At 40.7% G+C, this 24,606-nt stretch overlaps 1 protein-coding gene across 1 annotated transcript in view; it reads right to left on the bottom strand.

The window, feature by feature from the left end:
* The window catches only part of pxdn (peroxidasin), a 41,499-nt gene that overhangs the window by 3,594 nt on the left and 13,299 nt on the right, over positions 1-24,606 (bottom strand). The window contains exons 4-22 of the mRNA XM_084568947.1: positions 22,544-22,615; positions 19,647-19,718; positions 18,387-18,458; positions 16,942-17,111; positions 15,031-15,148; positions 14,605-14,774; positions 13,510-13,782; positions 12,275-12,550; positions 10,776-10,888; positions 10,255-10,411; positions 9,435-9,543; positions 7,460-7,617; positions 4,008-5,014; positions 3,417-3,913; positions 3,119-3,253; positions 2,636-2,844; positions 1,577-1,688; positions 1,299-1,431; positions 375-488 (exon numbers count right to left, since the gene is read on the bottom strand). Coding sequence (XP_084425073.1) covers positions 375-488; positions 1,299-1,431; positions 1,577-1,688; positions 2,636-2,844; positions 3,119-3,253; positions 3,417-3,913; positions 4,008-5,014; positions 7,460-7,617; positions 9,435-9,543; positions 10,255-10,411; positions 10,776-10,888; positions 12,275-12,550; positions 13,510-13,782; positions 14,605-14,774; positions 15,031-15,148; positions 16,942-17,111; positions 18,387-18,458; positions 19,647-19,718; positions 22,544-22,615 — 3,967 coding nt within the window. The remainder of the gene's footprint in view (positions 1-374; positions 489-1,298; positions 1,432-1,576; positions 1,689-2,635; positions 2,845-3,118; positions 3,254-3,416; positions 3,914-4,007; positions 5,015-7,459; positions 7,618-9,434; positions 9,544-10,254; positions 10,412-10,775; positions 10,889-12,274; positions 12,551-13,509; positions 13,783-14,604; positions 14,775-15,030; positions 15,149-16,941; positions 17,112-18,386; positions 18,459-19,646; positions 19,719-22,543; positions 22,616-24,606) is intronic.

The raw sequence follows: 24,606 nt of genomic DNA, 5'->3' as shown, positions 1-24,606 counted from the left end.
TTTGCTTTTGCCTGCTAAGCTTAATTTTTACAAAAGGGAGGTGTGGGAGCTGGAAGGAGATCTCTCTCCTTTTGTTTTTTTAAAAACTGAGAAATGAAAATGTGTGTTTCCAGATGTGGTGGACAATTAACTTTTAGAAGAAAAGATTAGGAGTGAAAAAGCATTAGAGGCTGTATGGGAAGTGGCTGGTGGACACACACACACACACACACACACACACACACACACACACACACACAGTGGAAAGACACTGCTGCCAGCAGAAGGAAAGATAACAGAACATGATCAAGTTGTGTAGATAAAATAATTGAATTTGTGCATTTGTTTCTGCGTAAACCATCTGCACTGCATATTGATTTATCTGTGAAACATACTCTGCATTCACATATGGTGCAGGAGTCCTTTTTCCACCGTTGTCCATCTTTTCGTTCATGCCCCTCACTATCAGTGCAGTCAGTCTTGCTCAGACGAGCTTCAAGTCTTTTTATCTGTGAAAACATAGGACAGTAACTTTTATTCCAACAATATGTACGTCAGCACTTACCTAAAGCAAATGTAGATCCACCCATGTCCCAGGCCCCACAACACATACCATACTAACATATGCAACCATGCAAAAATACAGCACCTTGTAAAACACACAGAACACTGGATTTAATAATAGTCAAAGACTTGATAAAAGTTGCACATGGCCAGAGGGAGCAAAGACAGGATGATGGGTCCTGAGAAATTAACTGTACATGGAAATGTTAATGGTATATGAGTCCGTATGTAGCTTTGGTTGTGTCCATTTAAGATCCATCTTGAGAGAGCAAAATTCATGTCCATGTCTGGACTCACCAAATCATTTTAAATTTAATACCTGCCAACAGCAGGTGCCTATGCTATCAGAGTGTTAGACAAGAAATTCCTCTCCTCCTCCTCCCCTAACCCTAACCTTTAAAAAAAAAAAAATACATCACATTCCTCAATAAATATTGCACTTTTAATGATTACTTTGCAAGAACCGTACAGTATACTGAGTGACTTTGACCATTTCCAAATATGCATAACTCAGATTTCAGCTTCAATCATCTGCTAACTTCATTCACATTTTTCTGAAATGTCATTTGCTGTATAATGTCACTAAGCTCTTTATTTCTGGTCATTCGTCATGCATCATGTAACAGCAGATACAAGTGTAGTCCAGACACCAGTTTGGCAGTACTGTAGAATACTCTACTGCACAGATGTTTTAAGACTTTACCAGGCAACGAATGTATAAAGTCGTAGGTGTAAGTGCAGATACAGAAACACACCTGCTTCCGTAAGCTTGTGATCGTCTTCTGCATGTCAGACACAAAATCCTGGAAGTCATTGATTGAGGGTTCAGTGCTCTTTTTGGAAGTAACTGTCACATTTGCAAGACTTCCTACTGCTTCCTCGGCTAAGCTGCAAAGACAAATTTACAAGTATAAAATAAATTACATTACATTTCTACAAGTCAGCAGTAAATGCATAATTTCCCCCTCATAGCAAGTTGTTGCTACAGGATAGATTCATCAAGCCTTGATGTCCAAAATTAATGTGGTGCTACCTGTTCTCCTGGATGCTGTTGGCAGGTTTATCATCAGTATAGCTGTGCTCAGCTGATCTGCGTCCCCTGAAGTGGTAAGACAGGGCGTTGAACTGACCCTTGGTTCTGCAGTCTGTTGGGTGAAACACAACATACAGCAGTGGACAAAACAATCATAGAGGTTAACAGGATAATGACTATCATTTTACCAGGTTGAGAATCATCTTGTATATTTTTTTAATAAGATAAAACAGCAAAACTAAAGAACACTTAGAAAAAAGCCACTCATAACACACATGCATACAGTACATACATGAAGCAGGAAGCCATGGCACTTTCTTTCTGCTTCACAGTACTGATCTAACTGATCCTGATATTGCTGTACCCAAATCAATGACAGTTAACAGAGAACCCAGCTCAACCTCAGAACATACCAGGGACATGCTCAACATCTGCAATACCACCAAGAGAATGTAAATGTGACTTTATTTACTAGAAAAAACAAACACTCAACTCAACTAAATCAATGTCCAAAATGAATGTGGTGCTACATTGGCATGTCCTGCCAAGTCATTACTGTGTGACCAAAGTCCTGGAGTGCTTACATTGCCATGTGATCTGTATGCTCCCTTTCACTAAACTTCCTGCATGACTTCATTAGTGGTTTAATGGAAAATGGTAGCAACACTTTGGCTGCTTGTTTCATAGTGGGCAGTGCCAGTAAATAGTCACATTAAGCCACAGAAGAAAAGAAACACTGAAGCGATACACCTTCAGTTCACAAAACAAACATTCTCAGATTCATGATTCTGGGTATTACAAATAAACTTTTTTGTTAATAATTCAAGCCCATACAATCATTGTATGCATCACTGGCATTTTCTCATTTTGCAACTGACTGCATTCCCTTATAAACAATACAAGACAATCATATATACCCTCATGCTGGTTTACTGTAACAGCAAGGGGACCTCTTCATTGACCCCCTTTAGCTTAGTGAGCTGCACCCACGAGTGGAATGTTTTTTCAACACTCAGGACTTAAATAAAACAACATGTTGATGACTGTAACACTTCTTACCTTCACAGCAGTCCTGCCACATGCGCAGGTCGATCTGAGGGACGTCATCACAGCTGCTGTAGCCATGGGGCATCTCGGCCACCCTGAAGACATCATGCTGGATGCGTGTGATGTTGTCCCCATTGTCACAAAGCACTCGAGTCAGAGAAGCCTGCTTCAACTGGGTCAGCTGGGCCGGAGTGAATACACCTGGGTTTTCATACCAGAACCTGAAGGAGACAGGAACAGGCAATGATAATAATTAATACCTATCTCACTTTCACATGAAGGAGAAACATTTGGTACTGTATGCTTTAACTTTACTTCATTCTAAAATGATTGTGTTGCACTTGTATAAGAGGAACAAAAACAGAATTATTATTTTATACTGTTGCATTATTTCCTTGTGAACACATTGCAACAAAGAATTATAAATGACAGTGAACTGGAGTCTTATCAGTAATCAGTAAAATGTGCCTATGAATGTTGAATGAAATGTGTTACCTGTCACCATCCCGCACACGTTTGAACTGAGTTGTAAGCAGACACATGAGAGTGGGACCCAATCTACTACCAGGAACCAGGTCTTCAGCCATGAGGGCAGGGAATAGATCAATATTCAGAGGAGTGCCATACAGCCTGCCGTACAGAAAAAAGTAGGTTGAGTGTGAATATGTGACTCAAACCAGGATTGTTTGCTTGAAAGTATGACTCATCGATTGCATTTGTTACGTACTTGTCTCAAGCCAATTTTGGAAAGCCTATAAAACTATAAAAATATATCACAACATTTAAGTGTTACCTTTGTAGTTTCTCTCTGACATTAGAATTCTTGATCTCATTCCTCAAGTCATCAAACGTCTGAGCTGAGGACAGGTTACAGAATGTCCTGTAATCGTTATATGGTGGTATGCCATGATCCCTTCCTCTCTGTATATTCATGGCAGCCAGGTCCAGAGCCACAGCATGGGCCATTGAGAATAACCTCTCAGTCAACTCTGTATTCAGTAGCTGTGTGGAAACACGCATTTTACCAGCAACGCCAAAGAGCCCACGAAGTAGTGGGTCAATGCCACCCTCATTGACGATGCGGAATGGAGAGAAGAAGGCCCGGTGTAGAGAGATGTGGCCCTGGGGGATAGGTTGGAAGTCCTCATCTAACCTGTACAGTATTGGGTTGATGAGGGTGTGCCCAAAGCGGAAAGCAGCTGTGGCAAACGCATTGAAGATGCCGGCGTTAATATTTGGGTCATAACCAGTGTATGGACCCATCATCTTCATGCCTGCCTCACCTAGGATCTGGGAGAGAAAGAATATAAAATGCTTTCTTTATATCATTCAGTTATGATAACCAGATATTTATCAAATAATCACTTAAGGTTCCGGATGTTACCTTTGGCAACCAGTGATTGTAGGTGATGTGCTGCATCTGGGCCCCCACTATTTTCCTGGCCTCGTGGTAGATGGTGTCCCCATCCCAGTGGGGGTTCAGTCTCAGTAACTCTGTAGCAATGCGGTTGTGTTCCCTGAACCACACTGTGTGCATGGCAGTCAAACCCAGCTGCTCATTGGCACGGTGGTCTCCAGCTAAGAAACATGGAATTGGACTCTCATTCTCATCCCTCATACACTCAGTGGGTGGTCCAATGGCAAATGGCAGAAGTGGCTTTCCTGTTCGCTGTATGATACCTTGGCGGAGCAGACCCCTTTGGCTGGCCAAATCACGGACTTCCTCTGATTCATGTCGTGAGCTGCCATAAACATTTGAAGCATCAATGTAAGAGGTCAGTTGGTTGATTTGCTCTCTCGGATACACGCTGTTCATGAGTAAAGATGTCATCCCGCTTCCACACACAGGGCTGGATCGCACAAAGAACATGCAGCGGGCCCCACTTCGCAGTTGCCGTTGGTCATTGGGAGGGAACTGGATTGGGAAGCAAGGTGGGTCATTGGTGCAAACCTGAGTACACAGCTGGCCGTCCGAAAACCGTGACTGGCTGAGGGACACCACAGTGGAGTCTAAGTCATGGTCTAGGAATTGACCCCATTGCATTAGCATGTGAGTGTAGCGGTCATCAGGAGTGATGGTCTCAGTTCCAATCATTATTGTAGACACCAACCTCGGCAGCGGCAACTTGTATCCATTAAGGAGACGCTCAGTGGAACCTCTTGGTAGGTTAAATCCATTATCGTAGACAGATTTCAGAAGTCTTTCAAAAGCAGTGAGTGAGGCACCCCACATAGGATGCTGCAGGTTGTTGCAGGTTCCATCGTGACTGCGATACTTTTGGTGGAAGCAAATGTCAGAGCAGTTGTTGAAACGCCGGTGGGCAGTGCAGCCTGATAGGTTGGCAATCACATCCAGATAGTGGGGAGACACCAGGTCATTGTAACGAAATGCTGTGGAAAGTCAACAGAACAACTTCAGAATCTGAATAAATATTAAAAGGCTATGGCTAGGATTTGTGAAAATTATTTTAAGTAAAGGAGAGTTGTTCTACCCCTGAACCATAAGATTTGTAAGAGAAAAGAGGAAGGAGTAACTGAAGAATGGAAAAAAAGCAGAGAGCCAAGAGTCGGCACTTATGCTTGCTTTCATTACAAATTTAATGTAATTATTAACTTATTTATTAAACTATACAATCCGCTAGTGTCTGTTAATATGATTCAGACTCATGTATAAAATATTTTTGTAAAAGATGCGGTCAATCAGTCGCTGGCTCTGAGAGTGGAAAGAACTTCTTTCCCTAAGGGCACAGGTCGTAGCATGTCACAAACGTGCCCTAACTTGCTTTGATATGTGAGAGCTCCTCTTAAAGTTCCAATGTGCAGCATATCAATGACGATGTGAGGGTATCTGTGGTGTGTTGGCAATGTTGTGATGTGGTTATGCATGAGAACAAGTGTTAAGTGTGCACAGCTGACCTCAATCAGGGTTAGGGGAAACTTCCTGTATAAATGGTTCTCACATTACATATTATTAGTGTGTTATGTGTGTGCTATATATGGGTGTGTGTTTGTGTGAATGAGTTCAAATGTGAACTGGAGAACTGTGGTGTTGCCCTCCAACGATATGAAGCTGAGATACAATAAAAGCAGCACATTTGTTGCTGCTGATGGGCAGAAATCCCTCTGTTAGCTTGGTTTGGTTCTGCGCTACTTGTGCATAAGTAATGAACACTCCTGGCCTGGGTTTTAATGACTAGCTCGCTCTCTCGTCTCTCATCTCTCTTCTCTCTCTCTCTCTCTCTCTCTCTCTCTCTCTCTCTCTCTCTCTCTCTCTCTCTCTCTCTCTCTCTCTCTCTCTCTCTCTCTCTCTCTCTCTCTCTCTCTCTCTCTCTCTCTCTCTCTCTCTCTCTCTCTCTCTCTCTCTCTCTCTCTCTCTCTCTCTCTCTCTCTCTCTCTCTCTCTCTCTCTCTCTCTCTCTCTCTCTCTCTCTCTCTCGCTCGTCTTATTTCAGAGCTCTATTTGTTTCCCATTCTCTTTTCTCACATTACTGGCAGTATGTTACATGCTATTAATAATGTATTTTTCTTCATAAACACCACACATTTGATCACTGTTGTTACATTTAACCCTCCATTACAATGGGGTGCTTTTATGCACCGTAAAGTCAAAATACACAGTGCTCGAGTGGTCTTCCTTGGACCACTGGACATTTTTCCATGCCTATGGGAAAGCACATAAAGTCAGATGCTTTATGCATATAAACACTCAAACCAATCCATGCTGCCCCAGTCTTCCCCCACACACACATAATTGAGCCAATCTGTACACCAACACAAACTATCTTAAAATTTGTCCAGTGCTCAACATTGATTGCAGGTTAAGTGTTGTGCTGTGTGACAGAGGACTAATAAAACTGTTTACAGGCTCCTCGTCAACTGCTCCATGATTACGTCTCCATCCCTCAAGTCATGCTGAAGAGAAAATGGCATACAGATGGGGGTTCATACACGGCCAACTGTTGCTCAAAGTAACATGGTAATTCTAAGAGAGAATTGAATTAGTGAGTTTGAGTTTCACAAGACTTTGCTTAACAAACTGAATGGAAGCCTCTTTCTTCTTCTGAAAAGCAGGGACTTTACTTGGAAGCCGTAGGCATTTGTCAAGTCTAAGACCAAAACTAAAAATCAATAAAAAGCATACAAGGTATATGTATGTGTATATTAGGATGACAGTATGGGATGGCAGCTGGAATTTTAGCAGGTTTGTGCTACACAGCTGGTAATGTATGGTTTGTGCAGGAAAATAACCTCACTAGTGTCACTAAGAAAATGGGTTACATGTAAATTTACAATCTTAATTTTTTTTTTAAAATAAATACCGTAAATACGGAGTTTGAGAATTCAAACAAATCGTGATAAGCGATTCATGTTGATTTCCTTGGTTGTTTACCTGCCAGTGTTCACATCCATGGTAAACAGATAATTTGACAACACATGGGTTAGTCTAGTGTTTTAATTAGAGGGTTAGGGTTTCTTTCTTTAATTTCTCTGTAGAGTACGACACAGCTTGGCATCCCTTGAGAGACTATTTGCTACAGCACATAAAATGTAACCGAAACATCTACAATTCATTTTCAGGTAGGGATCATTACCTCTCCCTAGCCTTCCTGCTCCCAAACAAGGGTAAACCACCACAAAAGACTATGTATATTTAATGTTTTTTTTTTGGTTTGGTAAACTCAGTTCTTAGTGTGTCAGTGTTCAAAGCCTTATTAACATACCAGTAATAGTTACAGGCTTTCCCTTACATTTACACAGTGATAGTATGACACAGTAACTACTACCTAGTAATGCTTTTTAGCATGGGTACAGTACATTCCTTTGTTATTAGCCTTACCTGTACCATTGGTGTCGACCATTAGACCCTGGTTGACATGGTTCTGGATTAGCAGAAGAGTCTGCTCGAAGATCTCCCCAGCACGAGCCTGCTCCACTGTGTAAGGGTCGCGTGGGTATCGGAAAAGAGCCAGCAACTCTCCCGGGTTACGAGGCTGACTGGAAGGATGAGGGACAGGAAGATGGAGTGTAAGAGAGGTGGGAGAGAAGCACAATAAATACAATGTTGTGTGTCAAAACAGTCATTGAAAATCAGTAAACGTGTATAAGCAAAGGAGTGAAACAAAAACAAATTAAAACACGGCAACAAGAAAAGACTAATTTCAAAATCTTTGCAATTTATTATTTTTTGCTCAAATGCAGGAAAAGCAGAGTCCGGAAATCTTCCTCACAATAGCATGAACTGGTCAGAAAGTTTAAGGAGGGACAAGACCACAGCATGCACAAAAAACTGACTCTTTTCACTTTCCACTGGAGGTGTATCTCCTCCATCAAAAGCCGATCGTTGAGGTTGTGTGCATGCCTTTGTGTTATTCCTGTTTCCACTCCCTTTGAAAGACCACTGCACTGCTGTACACTCACCTCATACTACTCCAGCCTTTATAGCTCAGCCAGTGCAGGACTTAAGGCCAGACCAATTGGCTAGATCCAGATCCAGAGGTATATCACCCAGACCACGATGAAAAAAAGCCCCACTTTGCAAGCACATTTACACAGATGCAGATTGAATTCATGTTACTATTGAAACACACAGTAACACTTTATTTATTATCTTAATATTGTCAAAATGACATGTTTGTGTAAAATACCATATTCTGTATTTAATCAGTAAATAATTTTATAGTGCCCTGAAGTTCATCGTTTGGAAATTTGTTTGCAATTCAAGAGTGTTTTAAATGATTGCTTTGATTAAACATATTCATCTTCCTCCTGTAGCTAACAATAGCAACATTATTGAAAAACCCGGAAAACTGTTACCAAGACTTTGTTTGAAGGCGCATGTACAGTAATGTTTCACTGTATTTATTGCAGCTACTAGCTTTCTCCTTCTGATACAGTCTCTTTCTCTCATGACATTCCTCATTGTTTCCAAATGATCAAAGACGCGAGGAGGAGACTGCCTCTTAATCTGTGATTCTCATTAAAGAGAACAGGAAATCCCCTCATCTCAAATGAGGTTACCACTGTGTGTGTTTGAGTGTGAATTGCTCTCCATGTGTGTCTATGTGGACCCATGTGTGGGTAGAGTTTATGTCTGAGCATGCCAAGAAAAGCACAACTGCTAACCACATCAGTCAACAGAATGGAAACCTCTAAGAGCTATATGGAAACCACCTAATTTCGTACCGTGATATAGAGTGCAATAAAAACTTCATGTTTAAGATAATGCTGACTTTTATAAATCAACTGACCTGTTAATAGATGCTATTGAAGCAGTTTAAATAAAAGGTTGAAAAAGAAATATGCTAAAAATGTTGAATATGACTATAAAACTAAAGGAAAGTCTAAACAAATAATACAAAGCCATTAATAAGGAGTCATGAATATTTACTGCAGCTGTCAGGACAACTCTTTCTAACTGGAGGATTCTGAAACAGCCAGACGTTGCAGCAATCTTGGCAGCCCTTCTGAATGGCTGGCCACATTTTCCTAAAGGCTCTGACTTAAACTTATGAAATGCAAGTCATACATCAAGATGATGTGGGACAAGCTGTATTTTGTCTTATGGCAAATGACCATGTAGATCTGGAGTCTGTGTAAAGCAGAGCATTTCAATTATTCCAAATTGACAATGTTTTCGCAGACTGCTGCTCAGATAACCCTACGATTTTAGATTAAACTCTCACACATGACATTATGTGTATCAATACACAATGTACAACATGGCTTTATGATTCAGTCAGTTGAGGGACTTAAATGTTAAGACTCAAGTGCCTCAAGTGTGTAGATTTGCTGTGAGTTTCTTATATTCCTACCCATCAAAGAGACGTCTCCTTGTCGACTCAATGGCACTGTCCACATTACGAATGGCCTGCTCTATGGACGTGCTCACATAGGTGTCCCCCTCTCTGCTGACTGGAGGTACTAAAAGAGGCAGACAGACAACCTGATGAGTCATTTTGTACCAAAGTATAAAGAAAATGTAGGGTTTCGACCAGTCACTTATTAAGACAAGACATCATGTAGTCACAGGTTTCTCATAACCATAACCAACGGCCAATCTCGTTTTGTGTAATTACTTTTGATTATAACACAGGTTTGGACTATTAACTGAGGTAAAAACAACAGTTGATAAAGAACTTAGTTTCACTAGAGTTCCTTATTTTCAGGTGTATACTGCAGAGGTTCAGTACTTCAGTTTCATCGCTGGAGTGAACGCATTTCTGGCACTCTTCTTCATCTTAGTATGCCACAGAAAACAATGGGTTGTGTCCTGAGGACTAAGAGAGAACAATAACAACTGACTGCATTTATTTAGTTAATGGTTCACAAGCAAATTGCTGTGGTCTGACCTTGGAAATCTCAGCAGGAAACACCAGCATGCATAAGGAAGAACTGACAGGAATCTCATAACTTTGCAGCAGTGACTAAATTACTGACTATAAAAACCAATAGAGAAATCAATAGAGGGCCTATCACGTTGTGGACTGTGCACTAGTGTAGCAAGCTCTGTAGCTCTGTAGCTCTGTAGCTAGCATGTCGATAGACTATTCTTGCCGCTTTTGTATTCCTGTATGATCATGAGATCTCAAGATAATCCAGCTACCTCATGAGGTAAGGTATCAACTTTCCTACCTGTGACGGTGAGCACCATGCTAGCAACCTGGTAGCCAATGGGATTGCGGGCAACACACTCATAGCGTCCAGCATCAGCAGTGCCCACATCCTTCACCTCAAGGTAACCATCCTGGCTGATGTGAAACTTGCCACTTTCTGTCACTTGTACACCATCCTGAGGGACAGAATGTTGGGGGATGGGGTGGTGGTAGGGAGAGGGGTGAGACAGGTCGGGTCAGTGAAAACTGTCATGTAAATGTGGGGATCAAATAATGAAACAGTGGTTAAAAATGTCATTGATGATGTCTGCTTCTTCAGAGCAATTTAAATGCAATTTAAATTAGCTTATCGGTTATTTTATTATTATTTACCTTTATTAATGCATTATGAAAAAGTAACTGTACACATATTTCTTGGACTCAGTCACTTTCTTCTTCAGTTTTGTCTTCGAACCACTTTGACACTGGTCTAGCCCAAAGACCTCTATGGTGCTGAAGTAGCAAACACCTTCTCGATGAACAGGAGTTCTAACATCTAACCTTGTTCCAGGTGAGGACAGGTTGTGGCTGACCCTGAGCACTGCAGGGAATCTGTACATCCTGGCCAGACTCCACCGTCAGGTCCCTTGGAGCATTTGTGAAAACAGGCGTTACTGAATGAGTTAAAACATACACACACACACACAGGTTAATATTTATGCACCAGTGCTGAAAGTACTGTACATTTGAACCGCATTTTGCAAAAAATCACAACAAGGTACAACTCTGAGACTTGAGGTGTGTGTGTTACACTGTAGATGACATTTTTCTTTCCTCTATTACAGAGCTGAAAAACATTAATCATCTTAATGTCAGTGTGAAGCTAGAAGGGAGATGAAAACATACTGTACACACACACACACACACACACGTGCAAACAACATATATACATGTTTTTTAATGATATTAAGTGAAAACAGCACATTTCCGTATGTGTACAAAGGCTAAACAGACCAACAAACAGTAACTGCACCTGGACTACATAACAGACACACACATCAACACTTGAGAGTGTTGAGCATGGTTACAGTGAGTCATGGCATTATACTACATTGTCTGAGATTCAAAATACAACTTTTTCATAGTCAGTCTCCACCATGCTTCCCATTTATCAGCGAGCAGTGAAATCCCAGTGCTCTAATTAACTTCCCTTAAATCAAACTGGAACTTTCTAAAACATAGGGTTTACTACAATATACAGAACACATAATCTAAACAATATACAGCATGTCAACATCAAGTCAGCCACATAAGAACAGTTAATATTAAAAGAATACAAGAATTTCTGTTGAATGGATACTAAACAACTACATAAGAAACCTCAGAATCACATCTAGTTAAACCCTGTTTCACTTTCTCCTTACTTTGTTAATTGCTCTGCACATTGCTCTTATCTTAAGACATCCGTCATACACTGCCACCATGGCTGTGGGCTTCCACAGTGCTTTAAGTGTGGAGCCATTATACACCATGTAATTTGAGCCATGTTAACAGCCATTACTACATGGAAAAACATGGTGTCATCTCAGGATTACAGACTGCTTGCTTTCCTGTGTTACTCTGAGCCTGTAATTTCACACACACACCCATACACACTAAAATCTTTGGCACACATGGAAAGAGGCTGTTATACAACTTATCCGTCTCCTGAACAAAACACATGCAAGCACAGAATGTATAACTATGCATAACTCCTCCTGCATGTAAAGTAAAAACAAACGCACACACACACAGGTCATTGTGTAGATCTTCTAGTGTATACTTGCACTGTAACATTTAATAGTATATTCACATGTGCAAACAGGAAATTAGTTGTGATTGAAGGGTACTGCACCACTCCCAGCCTCTTACCATTAACCACCTAGAACTCCCCACCTCCTAAACAAACACACAGTGTGTCAAGAGGGACTTACAGCACCCTCATTTAATAACCTAATATAAATAGCCTATTTATCTAACACATAATGTAGATAGATTGCAGCTATACATTGCGCCCTCACCTCTCTGCTGGATGCTGAGTTGCACAGCAATGCGCACGGTCCCCACAGGGCTGACTGCTTGGCATTCATACTGTCCCTCATCGTGAGCTGCCACCCGAGTGATACGGAGCGTCCCAGAAGACAGGACCACGTGACGACGGTCCAAAGGTAATGAACTGCCCCCTCGAGTCCAAGCAATCACTGGCTGTGGATAACCACTTGCCTCACAGGGGAAATCCACTGTGTGACCCTCCAGGACTGACTGGTCCTGCGGTGTGACAGTAAATTGAGGGATCGCTGCAGACAGAGGAGAAAATTGTTGTTTAATTTACTATTCAATCTTGCTGCATAGGAGCCTTAACTGTGTCATGCCAACAGAGTGCAGCTGAAGATGATCAATCAGATATTTAACTGGTAATAAAAGCAATATAAATTTTTTTGTCAAAAATATACAATCAAGAGACATTACAAACATGTTTAGTATTTGGAAGCTGACATCATCAAAGTTGAATAAACACCCTTAAGAGATGCTGACATAAAATGACAGAAATCCACAGATACACCAATCTGTCATAACATTATGACCATCTTCCTAATATTGTGTAGGTCTCCCTTGTCCCTCCAAAACAGTTGTGACTCGTCAGAGAATGGATATGGGCCGTCTGAGGGTGTCCTGTGGTGTCTGGTAACAGAATGTTGTTAGTTCGGGCCTTTGGGTCCTATGGGTTGAGGGGAGGGGCCCCTGTGGATCATCCCACAGATACTGGAGGCCAGATCAACACCTTGTGCGGTTTTTCATGTTTTTGTGTGTGTGTCTGTGTCAGGCTGCATCCTGCTGGGGATGGCTGCTGCCATCAAGGAGTGTCATTGCTATGGAGCGGGGGTGCCTGGTCTGGTCTAGGTGGGTGCTACACGTCTAAGTAACATCCACATGGATGCCAGATCCAGAAGTTTCCCAACATTAAATTGTCACAAGATGGTCGATGTTATTTACTTCTCCTGTCAGTGGTTTTAATGTTATGTCTGATCGGTGTATATCAGTAGTCCCTAAAGTGACGTGAGATGATGAAGGCTTATTGTTGTTTTGTTTGAACTTATTTTGCAATGGCTGAGTTCCTATGACATCAGAGGTCTTGAACAAGAATTATGATAATAGCACAAAAGCATTTTCATCATCTTTTAACAATTCATCTGCTCTTATTCATTCATCAACTCAATGCCTCAACACATGTATTTAAGTTTAATAAATTATTTACCTTGGACAATGATATAAGCTGTGGCGTGTATGGTATCGACATTATTGGAGGCAAAACACGTATACTGTCCTCCATCTGCCTGGACAACATTCTGGATATAAAGCCCTCCGGAGGGGGTGATGTTGATGCGAACGTCATTGGGCAGGGGTGTCCGGTCTCCCTTTGTCCAGGAGACTCGAGGCTGTGGCTGGCCTGTGGCACTGCACTCCAGTGTCACACTCTCTCCCACCAGGACCTCAGTGTTCTGGGGTTGTATCACAAAACTTGGTCGCGCTGGAGGAGCCGGCACATAGAGAAGGGGAGAGTGGAGAGATTAATTAGGTGCTGTTTTTTCCCGTGTTTTTGGTTTGAGCAACTCCAGTGTCTTAGGAAGTGAGTGATAATATAAAAGCTATGGAAAAAAATGGTCACATTTGAAAGGCCAGTTCAGCCTAAAAAAACATTCTTCAATGCTGACCCATTTCGCTGTTTGTCACAAAATGTGGTTAAATCATGTCCATATTTGGCCAGTGATTACAGTGGAGTCAGAAGAAATGTGTACACAGAGAGGGACCTTAAGTTTACATCACATAGAAACAGGAAATGCACAACATCTGCTCTCAGAAACTGTTGATGACCTATGGGTCATTTGAACAGCACCATGCTAATCTCCCACAGTGACATCTATGTGCACTATGACAGAACAGATAATCTGTAAAAAAGATCTGCAGAGACAGGACAGAATGGGCTTGTATGGGTCTGTGTATGTGGAGAGAAAATTTAACAAGACAGCATGCAGGTTTGCTCACAGCTAAGTGGGACATCCCAGTTATTTGACCTGCTGAACTCTTAAGGTAATCTCAATACTACTCAGATTTAGAAGATTTAAGTAGATTACACTGGTTGGGCTTTTCAACTTCTAGGTATACATATATATATTATCAGCCAAGAGCCTACTATTCCATGCCAAGTTGTAGCTTTACTCTGGGATCTGTATCTTTTTGCCTGGACATTGCTATTACTGAGATTTCTCAATTCCATATTGTCTAATAAAGCCTCCACAGTTAAAATGCTGCCTATTATGAATAAAGATAGAGACTGAAAGCAGCCACTTACAGGGGGCTCCAAAATATCGCAGTGTGACCTGTGAAGTCTTGACCTCCCCTGCCACATTTTTGGCCATGCACTGGTAGACTCCCTGATCCGTCTCCCTGGTGTCTTGGATCATCAGTGTCCCGTCTTCTAGCAGGTTCAGGCGACTGTCATCACGCATATTTAGAGCATTGCTACAAGAAAGGTACACAAATGAATAGCACAACCGGTAACATAAAAAATATATTTACATATACACTGTGCTTTCCTAAAGTTCGATATAATCTCTCTAATGCTTCAGTAATAACTGCATAAGTATTAGCAGAAAATATATACAATGGAATTGCAATAGCAGGACCCTCTGACTTTTGTTTATTCTTTATAAATGTCAACACATTTTGAAACCTAAACATAACATAATTAACATGGCCTTAACATTTATTGCCTTACTTGTTCCTGAGCCATATAATCTGTGGTTTAGGATTGCCTTCGGCCCTGCAGGTGAAGTAGACAGTGTTTCCTGATGTAACATCAACATCCTGGGGTTCTGAGGTGATCCTGGGTACCTCTGGCAGAGCAAATGAGATCGCAGAAATGCAAGACAATTATGCAAATGAATAGGCAATCATGTTGTCTCATGTGTATACTGTATGTCTGTATGCTTCACCAATCAGTATGTCTGTTGAATCAAGCCTCTAGTAAATGTGTCCAGTGTTTCCAAGAACGCCGACAAGATCATGTCTGTGCACATATTCAGGGACAGTTAGGACAAATTGTATAATATCTTCTCTAGGAGTATTTCCTGAGCCACTGTATCCAAATATCACTGATCACACTGATCCTTCCAAAAGTATGGAGAGATGGTCATACACTACCCTTTATTTTTATAAACAAGCATGTGTTTATTTAGACACATAGAGACAAGGAACATGAACACAATATTCCATTTCATAGGACTGTATAGTGCTACACTATACAGTAAAAGTTGACCAGTGCCCCAACAGAGAGACAAGTGCCTACACTCACCTGCCAACATGCAGCACACACTCTGTCTGAGGCCCCTGCCCAACACACTTAGCGTACATATGGTAGACACATTTCAGAAGCACTCCTTCACACAATTCTCTCTACTCTGCTAACAAAGAGAACAGGCCATAGGACTGGGATAAGTAATCAGAGTACATCAGGAAGTAACCAAACCAAGTAAAAAGCTTATACAATCCTGAATAAGAATATCATCTCATCTCTCCCCTCCTCTAATTACTTTACATTATAAATGGGACTTGCAATTGCAAACCCTGTTTATAGTAACCAATCCTCCATTAAAGCCCAATACAAATGCTTGGCTCCTCAGATACCACTTGTGCTGGGAGATAACACTTAATGTAAAGGAGGGTGACTGTTTTGACAGCTGTTCAACCTAATGCACATTTTTCCAACCTTGCTGACAGGGGGAGAAGGAGAATATGAAGGGAGGGAAGGAGGGAGGGCCAGTCATTTTTTAAGCAGACATTCTTCCCCTGGTGCCTTACTATGTAGACAGATGGAGTGGAGGGAGTTGCACTCAGCAAGAATGAGCAAGTTGGGGCCATCAAATTAGCTGCTGAGATTTAAATGTGGTTGAGTTACAGTCAGCTGCCAGCTAGCCTGCCTGCCTGGCTTAGTAGTTAGGGGGAACTGGAGGAAACACATAACTACGACAGCTGGATTTACTGTTATAGGAGCTAACTGCCTGCTACAGAACCCGACTCTCACCCAAATGTTCACTTCTCAACTCATCAAAAACATTTCAGCATCAGGTTATCCAAACATTTTTTTAACTGAAAGGACAAAGGCTGTGGACCCTTCCATCACACTATCCCTTGCAGTCACGCATCAGTGTGCACACACCACACACAAACAAACAAACAGCACCCTCATTTCACAGACAAACAAACAGCTGTCTGAGTTCTGATCATGGAGACCACAGGCCAAATCTAGGGACTCTTGACTGACTCACCCAGACCAGAAGCACAGCAGCTGTTGTCTGAAAGAGCTGGGTGTCTGCAAGCCTCAGACACAAAGAGAGGATACACCTGTGAATATGTCTGTGTGTAGGAGTGTATGCGTCAGACAGGATGACTTGGCATACCCACTATTTCAAAGAAGGAAAGCTGGAGGTCTTTCCTGTGCATAAAATATCTATGTCTAAAATAAGGAACTTAAATTTCAGTAAATTTCTTTTCTGTTACAAAGTCAGAGTATTTCCTTAACTGCCCTCTCCTTGAATACGTTTCTTTCTTTTATATTATATTATATTATATTATAGATTATCCATTATATTCCAGAAATGTCACACTTAGTATTTCTTTCTCTCAGTACCACAGTTGAGCTCCTCAGCAGTGAGTGTTGCCACCGATCGGCCTTGCAGACGACTGGGGTAGTCGCAGGTGGCAGCAGCCTGGGCATTGCCCGATTCAGCATACTGCTTCAGCAGGTCAGCCAGCCACAGCAGCTCACAGTCACAGTTTAATGCATTGGAATCCAGTCGTCTGAACACAGAGACAACATGCAGAGAAAGAGTAAGCGAGAAATAGGAACATAGTCTGTACATGAGGGATATAGTGTATATACGACAAAAAAAATGTGGAGTTGTGCATGCAGCAGTGTTATGTAAACCACCTCTAGTAGTTTATTAATTTGTAATACCAAATCCAGCCCAGCTCAGTCCAAACAGAGAGGCTCAGCAGGACCATATTAGAACACACACACTGTTCCTGCTGTGGGAAACTTTCTCTCTACTTGGCCTAATCTTCTGGTAATTGGTCTAGATTTCACTTCCTCTATGATGCGTCCATTACCCATGCCACTTCCTCCATTGTAACTACCAATATGTTTAGCTCAGTCTATTGTGTTTTTAGTGTTCTATTTCACATTGTTTTGCTGATTTGATGTTCTTTTATGTAAAGTGTCTTTGAGTATCTTGAAAAGCGCTTTTAAATAAAATGTATAATTATTATTATTATTATTAATATTTCACATTGGTAATATCAGTAAATTGTAAATATAGATATCCTCAGACACAACATTGATCAAATAATGTTGATCAAGTATCTGTGGGATGATCCCCAGAGGACCCTCCCCTCAACCCATTGGACCCCAACTAACTACATTCTGTTGCCAGAATGGACATGGGCCTTCTGAGGGTGTCCTGTGGAGGACACCCTCAGAAGGCCCATGTCCATTCTCTGATCAGTCACAACTGTTTTGGAGGCACAAGGGAGACCTACACAATATTAGTCAAGCATAATGTTATGCTTGATCGGTGTATATAGTAAACAGACAGAGTGAAGTCTACTTTGGTTTCTCTTGGAACCTCTTTCTATGAACAAGGCCTGGGATTTAGGCAAGGGGAGAGAAAACAAAGGGACAAAACCACCTGTGATTGTTCTTCAATGTCTGGTGGCTGCTGGAGGATGGAGTTCAAAGCTATAAGATATGTACAATATACAAATAAAAAGCCTCAACTTTTGTACAAGATTGATAGTCGAAATGGCATAATCTTTGCTGTTCTTGTTACACTCTGCCAAACAAAATCTCTTTAAATCATCACTTCAACTGACTAGAAGAGAGAAAAGAAAATCAGCGGGTACTACTGCTTGCTCCCAAAGCAACGGAGTAGTGTGGGCTGCATGTAATTTAACTGATAAACAAGCCTCACTTGATAGTGAATGGTATGGGGGTAAACTACAAATTTAAGCTACAGTGATATAGACATGTATTTTCACACAGATGTTTCTGTGGTTAATTGAGTGATATCCACTTACAGTCGTTTCATGGCCTGAAGATGAGTGAAGGTTCCTGGGACTAGTTGGGTAATTCTGTTGTTGTGCAAAAACCTGAGTGAGAGACAGAAAAACAATTATCTGTGTTCATGATTGTATTGCTAGTTATAGCTGTATACATACTGTATGTGGCTTGAAAATGTATCCAATGTCTCCAAACATTTAGGTCCATAAATGACCCCTTAAAAATAAGGAATTCATATAATTTACTAAATAAGAATAATTAAATTTGATATAAAGTAATAGCAGTGGAAATATTCAACAAATTGAGTCAATTTGTTTTTCCATTTGCCTAATGAGACAAGAAGTATGATCATTTTCCCAGACATGCTATGATGACTCATGACACTGAAGATGTGCATTCCTTGGCTTAAAACAGATATCAAATCACCCCTGTTTATTTAAGTCCCTGCCCCAAAAATACAGCTAAACTATTCTTCTGAAATTTAAGTCTTCACTTTCTATGTTGCCCTCAGAAAAGTGATCTACTGATAAGCTCTCTCTCTGCTTTGACCGTGACCATGGTAATATTCCCCAACAACAGAGCGTGCACCTGGGAATTCCTTCCTTCCCCTTTTCCTCATTTTTTTGCAGGTGTCGTTCCATCTCCTCACCCTCACAAGAGACTAGGAAATATGGATATACTAGGCAGCCACTGGCTCATAAAGAATTAAACAAGAATTTAACAGGAGTTAAACATCTGGTGGAGAGTTTGTACAGGCAGGGTTTCATCACATCTGCATGTTGACAAGACAGTTTATTTGAAAAGCATGCAAACACAGACGTACAGTACATGTCTACAGTCGTACTGTTGGTACATCCCATGGATTGTTGTTCTGAAATGCCTGAACAATCAAACATTTGACCCAACATTTTTGTGGAGCTACTGTGTTGGTATTGTTTGATAATTAAGCCACCAATACTCTCGGCAGTGGCAAGTCAGCTGTGTTGATTTTCCTTCTGTACTTCACACAATGATGAATATATAGATAGTGTGCAGGAGGCTGGACACGGGAATGTATTTCAGACCAATCACAGCTGTTGTGGTCTGTGGAGCCGTGACATGTAGTTCAATTTCTGAGGAGGTGCAGTTCAGGCTACATTGGCAGCTAGCTATGCCGTAAAAATGACCTGCATAGAAATTATGTGTGACTACAAACCAAGCTTTACCGGCATCAAACACAATGGACAATGGAACATAATAATAATTTATATATCAGTTTAGACCTGTTTAGAACTTACAGTCGTTCCAGCTTTGGTAGATGGGTGAATGATTCTGGTTCCAAAGACTCAATATTGTTGAAGTGCAGATACCTGGAGACGAACAAAACATAGACAAAGCAGAGTAAATCTGGATTATATCATTTTATTGTCCTAGCAGAGTCTAGGACGTGGGTATATAAAACCACCAGGGTGACACTGTCATGCCTGTTTACTTGTCCATTCCTGGTACTTCACATTAGTGCAATAATGTAACTCAGAAAAAAATTATAATACCTTACTCCAGATGAATCCAAAAATAAAAGGAATTTCCCCATTAGAAATTCAGCTTAGATAGATAATATACTGTATATACACTACAAAAATCAAGTGATAATGCATACAGGTGAAAACCAATGAAGTTGCAATTATCTGATGGAATGTAAACCTTAACATATGCCCTTTTGGGAGGATATGTTGCACAAATTACACAAATATGTTAGCAAATAAAAGGTTAGGGAAATGAAATCCAACTGATAGTTGCACGGTAAGTGTAAGGGTTCAGTTGGGATTTGTCTTGTTCAGAGGGAAAGCAGCAGTCAAAGCAGCCGAGAAATAAAACAGACACACTTGGAAAGACTAACGCAGCATAGAAAGTAAAATAAAATGGAATACTTCTGTGTGCTGTGTTTTTACAAGCCATTGCATATATTATGATCCAATTTTATGTCACTGGCTGTTACATAATAACACACACACACACACACACACACACACACATATATATATATATAATATATAAAATTTAATACCCACCCAAGGATGTATGAACATCCGTTACCCATCATCATATACTTTCAAAACTATAATTATACTATAATCAAACATAGATTGAATTGTGGACTGTAATAAGGCAAAATGATTAGGCCATGGCCTGCGTAAAGAGAACTAAAGGACATGCTAATAATCATTTTGCTATAAAGCTTGCTTACAGACAAAACCTAGGCATGCAGATAAAACGGCAAGACATTGTGAGTCACATAAGACTTAAAGGGGAACTACTGTTTTTTACAACCTGGACCTTATTTCCGGCATAAAATATGATCATTTACTCACCCATATAACTGCTACGGTTCGTCCACAACCTCAGAATCGGAAAAATATTCAGCCATGTTGCAAAAAACTAGCAGTAGCAAATTACAGGTAAACAAGCCAACCATTGCGGGTGCGTGCGCCGCTCAGAGATGACATCATCCAGGTCAGAAGGCATCATCCAGGGTCTGTAGATTGACCTACAGACCCTGGATGATAATAACAGGTAACTCTGGACTCAACGGGGAATAGCACTAGCGTACGATAACAGAATATTGGTGAAATGAACGAGTCTCGCAGCAAATAACGCGTTATTTAGAGGCTGCGTTTCGGTGCCCCAGTCACTCCCATTATACGGAAATAGTTGATCTAGTTATCTCCCGAACAACTGCAAATTACATAAAAAAGTTCTATGGGCAAGTAAACGATTGTATTTTATGCCAGAAATAAGGTCCAGGTTGTAAAAAACAGTAGTTTCCCTTTAAGCGTAAGCATAAAACGGCTTTGGCATCTGTTGGTGGTGATGTAGAATTTTGTTATTGAGCATACGCAATGTAACTAAAAACGTGTCACCCACATTTAAAACCCTTTACTACCGCAGTGAAATTAAAAACAGCTGCCTGGCCTGGAGTCTGATGATGAAATTGCATTTATTCTGGGAATTAGCCATTTGTTCTATGTTAATGGGGTTAGAGGGAAGTACAATAAGTCAAAGACTTCCCCAAGAGTACAGAAAGCCTAAATTACTAATGAAATTAACATATTGCATATCATGTTGATATGTTTTGTGATAATTATTCACTGTTCTACAAGGACGATTTGTGCAGTGACAACAGAAATGTATATCGTGAAACTACAAGTCACATTTATAACATCAATCAACAAATCAACAATTGTCACGCATGCACGTGTATCAAATCACAACAGAGTGTTTTGTGAAAGCAGCACAGTACTAACACTAACAACTCTTGAATATCATGACTTACAGGAAGAAGTTGAATTTCATCACACAAACTGAACATACACAATACAGGTTTCTCACAAATAAATACAGCAGATTACAGCAAATCAAAGCAGAAGAATGCTTTCTGCAGCAGGACAGATACAAGTCAAGCTTTTTACTAGTGCAGAAGCTCTGATTGTAGCACAAAACTGCTAGCTGTACTAGCAGCTCTGGGCTAGATATCATGCCTTAAGCTTCACAAGGGGGTGGCGCATATCTGTCATAGTGACCAGAAGACATGCGACTCATGCAAAAGGACCAAGGGAGTTTACATAACATACAAGGGTGTGTGCACACATGGCATGCATGGTGGTGGTAAAAAAAAAGTGGATAGAGGGATGTACATGGTATGCCATGGTGGGGGGGACTGAGTGTAGGGAGAGTGTGTCACTGTAATAGACCTTTTTCATAGCAGATATTTTGACTTGTCGCAGCCGGGGAAACAAGGGGGTATTAACGAGGACTCAGTTCCATTAAGCGTCACAGTATGTGAACCTGTGTCATTGAACCAGCTTGCACTAAACTAAGTGGAACGTAGCCATCATTTATACATCTGCGCTTCCCCTATTCTGGAAAGTCAACATGTCTGACATGGAAAAGATCTAAGAAAACTGAATAGAGCTATTATGATTCCTGTGTAAGGTCTACAGAGTAAAAAAAAAGAATATGGCACTATTACATCATATGAACTATAACCATGTAGACCTTGCCAGGATTCATTAATTGTTTATAGCAATCTTTCAGAAAAGGAGCGGAGGGATTTTACAGATGGAGAGAAGTAAGTAGGAGGAGGAGCAGGACTGCGAGCAGAAAGAAAGTGTGGCTGAGGAAGTAGGTCACTTACAGTTGCTCAAGAGAGACAAGCCCCTTAAATGCTTGTCTGTCAATTGATTGGATTTCATTCTTGTACAAATAGCTGAAAGGAGAGATAATCAGTACCATTAGTAACAAACACACTCACACAGCTTCATCTAAATTCTACCAGGTTAACTTGTAGAAATAGAAAGGGTTCTGATCAAATAACAGACTGTTTTCATGCCATTTTCAATGTATAGAATGTTTGTGTACAGCATGTTTACTACAGATAGAAATGTTGACACATTTATTCCATAAGTACACATTAAACTGTTCTGATTCGTCAAGCACAAGAGAGGACGTGCTCAATGTCCAAAAGGTCTCAGTGGACAGTACAATGCGTGATGGGATATATTATTGTAGTGAGTGTTGTAGTGAGTGTTATTATTATTGTGAGTGTTCCCAATAGTAATTATATTCTCGCCATTATCACACTGTAATATCTGTGAGGACATATGGACATATGTGGCATATGTACCCACCCAACAAAATGACATTTGTGTTTGCCAGAGTGATTTTCTAGAACAATCTGTGCAAGCATGGTAAACCCTAGTGTTCACAACCCCCCAGCAGATCCTGATAATCACAACATTTGACCGAGTTCACACTTTATGAACAAAGAAAACATTTTTACTAAAGAAGTAGGAGGCTGGCGAGGTGGGGAATTGAGTTGAAGAGTAGTATGCCAATGTAAGAGTGACACAAAAGGTGAAATGAAGACTGTTGAATTTAAAAGGTGTGCTGAATGGTTGGGACCCAGATGTTTAGACAAGAAAGGACTTGTTACTAGAACTGACTCCATAGCTGCCTGAACTACTGTGACACTTGATAATGTCAACACATGACGAGTAAGCAGTAATTTGAGATAACTGAACTCACTTTTACATGAAAACAAATGAAATATATTTCATAAAATAATTATGAGCAGCTAATGAGTCCTACTTGAATCTTTTCTCCATATGTGCCCACTTTTTCAGTGACTTTTACAACTATCTTCAAACAGACTGAAGTGACATGCAGCATAGGATCATCAGGGTATTTTAGCACATGTGCATGTTTTCTCTCCATTGCACATGTTCCAGAAATGTACTACTAGACAAACTGCATCTTAGGGCTGTCTGCCCTTTCTTCTGGCACCTCTTTATTTCACTTTCCACTATTGCTCTCAATATGAGAAATAATGAAATAGTCAGATCCCCCTACACCATAAGTGGCACATGGTATAGAAAAATAAACATCTGTTGTAAATGCAAGCCGTTCTCAATTCTATAATCTGGCCGTCTTAATACTAACAGGTTTCTTACCATAGATGACGAAAATAGAATACCAAAAACAAAGCTATAAGTAATACAATTCATATGGCGTAACTCACAGAAAAATGACACTGCTTTCTTCCATGTTGTTCTTGTTCGTTACCTTCTACTAGGAAACAACTGAGATCAGATTTGTTGTGATAACAGAATTTCAGCCTGTAATTACATCCAATCATGTGGGACCAACTTCCCACGCCCACAAATGTTTGCGACCGATAGTTTGTCTGGAGTCGCTCCACTGAGAACTGATTCTGCTCCAGTAAAGATCTGTCAGACTCTGATTTATTGTGGGGCTGTCCAATTGCGTGCAGAGGTATGTTTTCTGTATTGGTTGAAACATGACCCAAAATTAAATCCAAATGGCGTGTTACCAGACTCACATATTCTCAGAAGAATTGAATCTGGCTACACCAGACTAATAACGTGGAGGATCCCACAGGCAAGGAACGCCCCTCAAAACGAGGTGATAGTATCTGCTCTCTGTGTAAATTTCTGTTTACTCAAGGGTAAGGCTGAGCTCCTCAACACAAACAGATAGCAGAGGACACAGTGAAGAATTTAAAATGGGTTTCACGGAATATTTATTAAACCCCTACTCAGTGAGACAAACATACATAAACTTATAAAGATGTGTTTGACTACTCCAGCCACAATCTGCTTCCTCTTCATCCACTGCCATGCAGTACTTTTTGTGAACTGCAAATTTCTATGAAAAAGCTGCAAACAAATACTAATTATG

This window comes from Chelon labrosus (genome assembly GCF_963514085.1).
Source record: "Chelon labrosus genome assembly, chromosome: 20".
Taxonomy (NCBI): Eukaryota; Metazoa; Chordata; class Actinopteri; order Mugiliformes; family Mugilidae; genus Chelon; species Chelon labrosus.
Note: the sequence above shows the minus strand (reverse complement) of the source record. Positions and strands in the feature narration are given on the sequence as shown.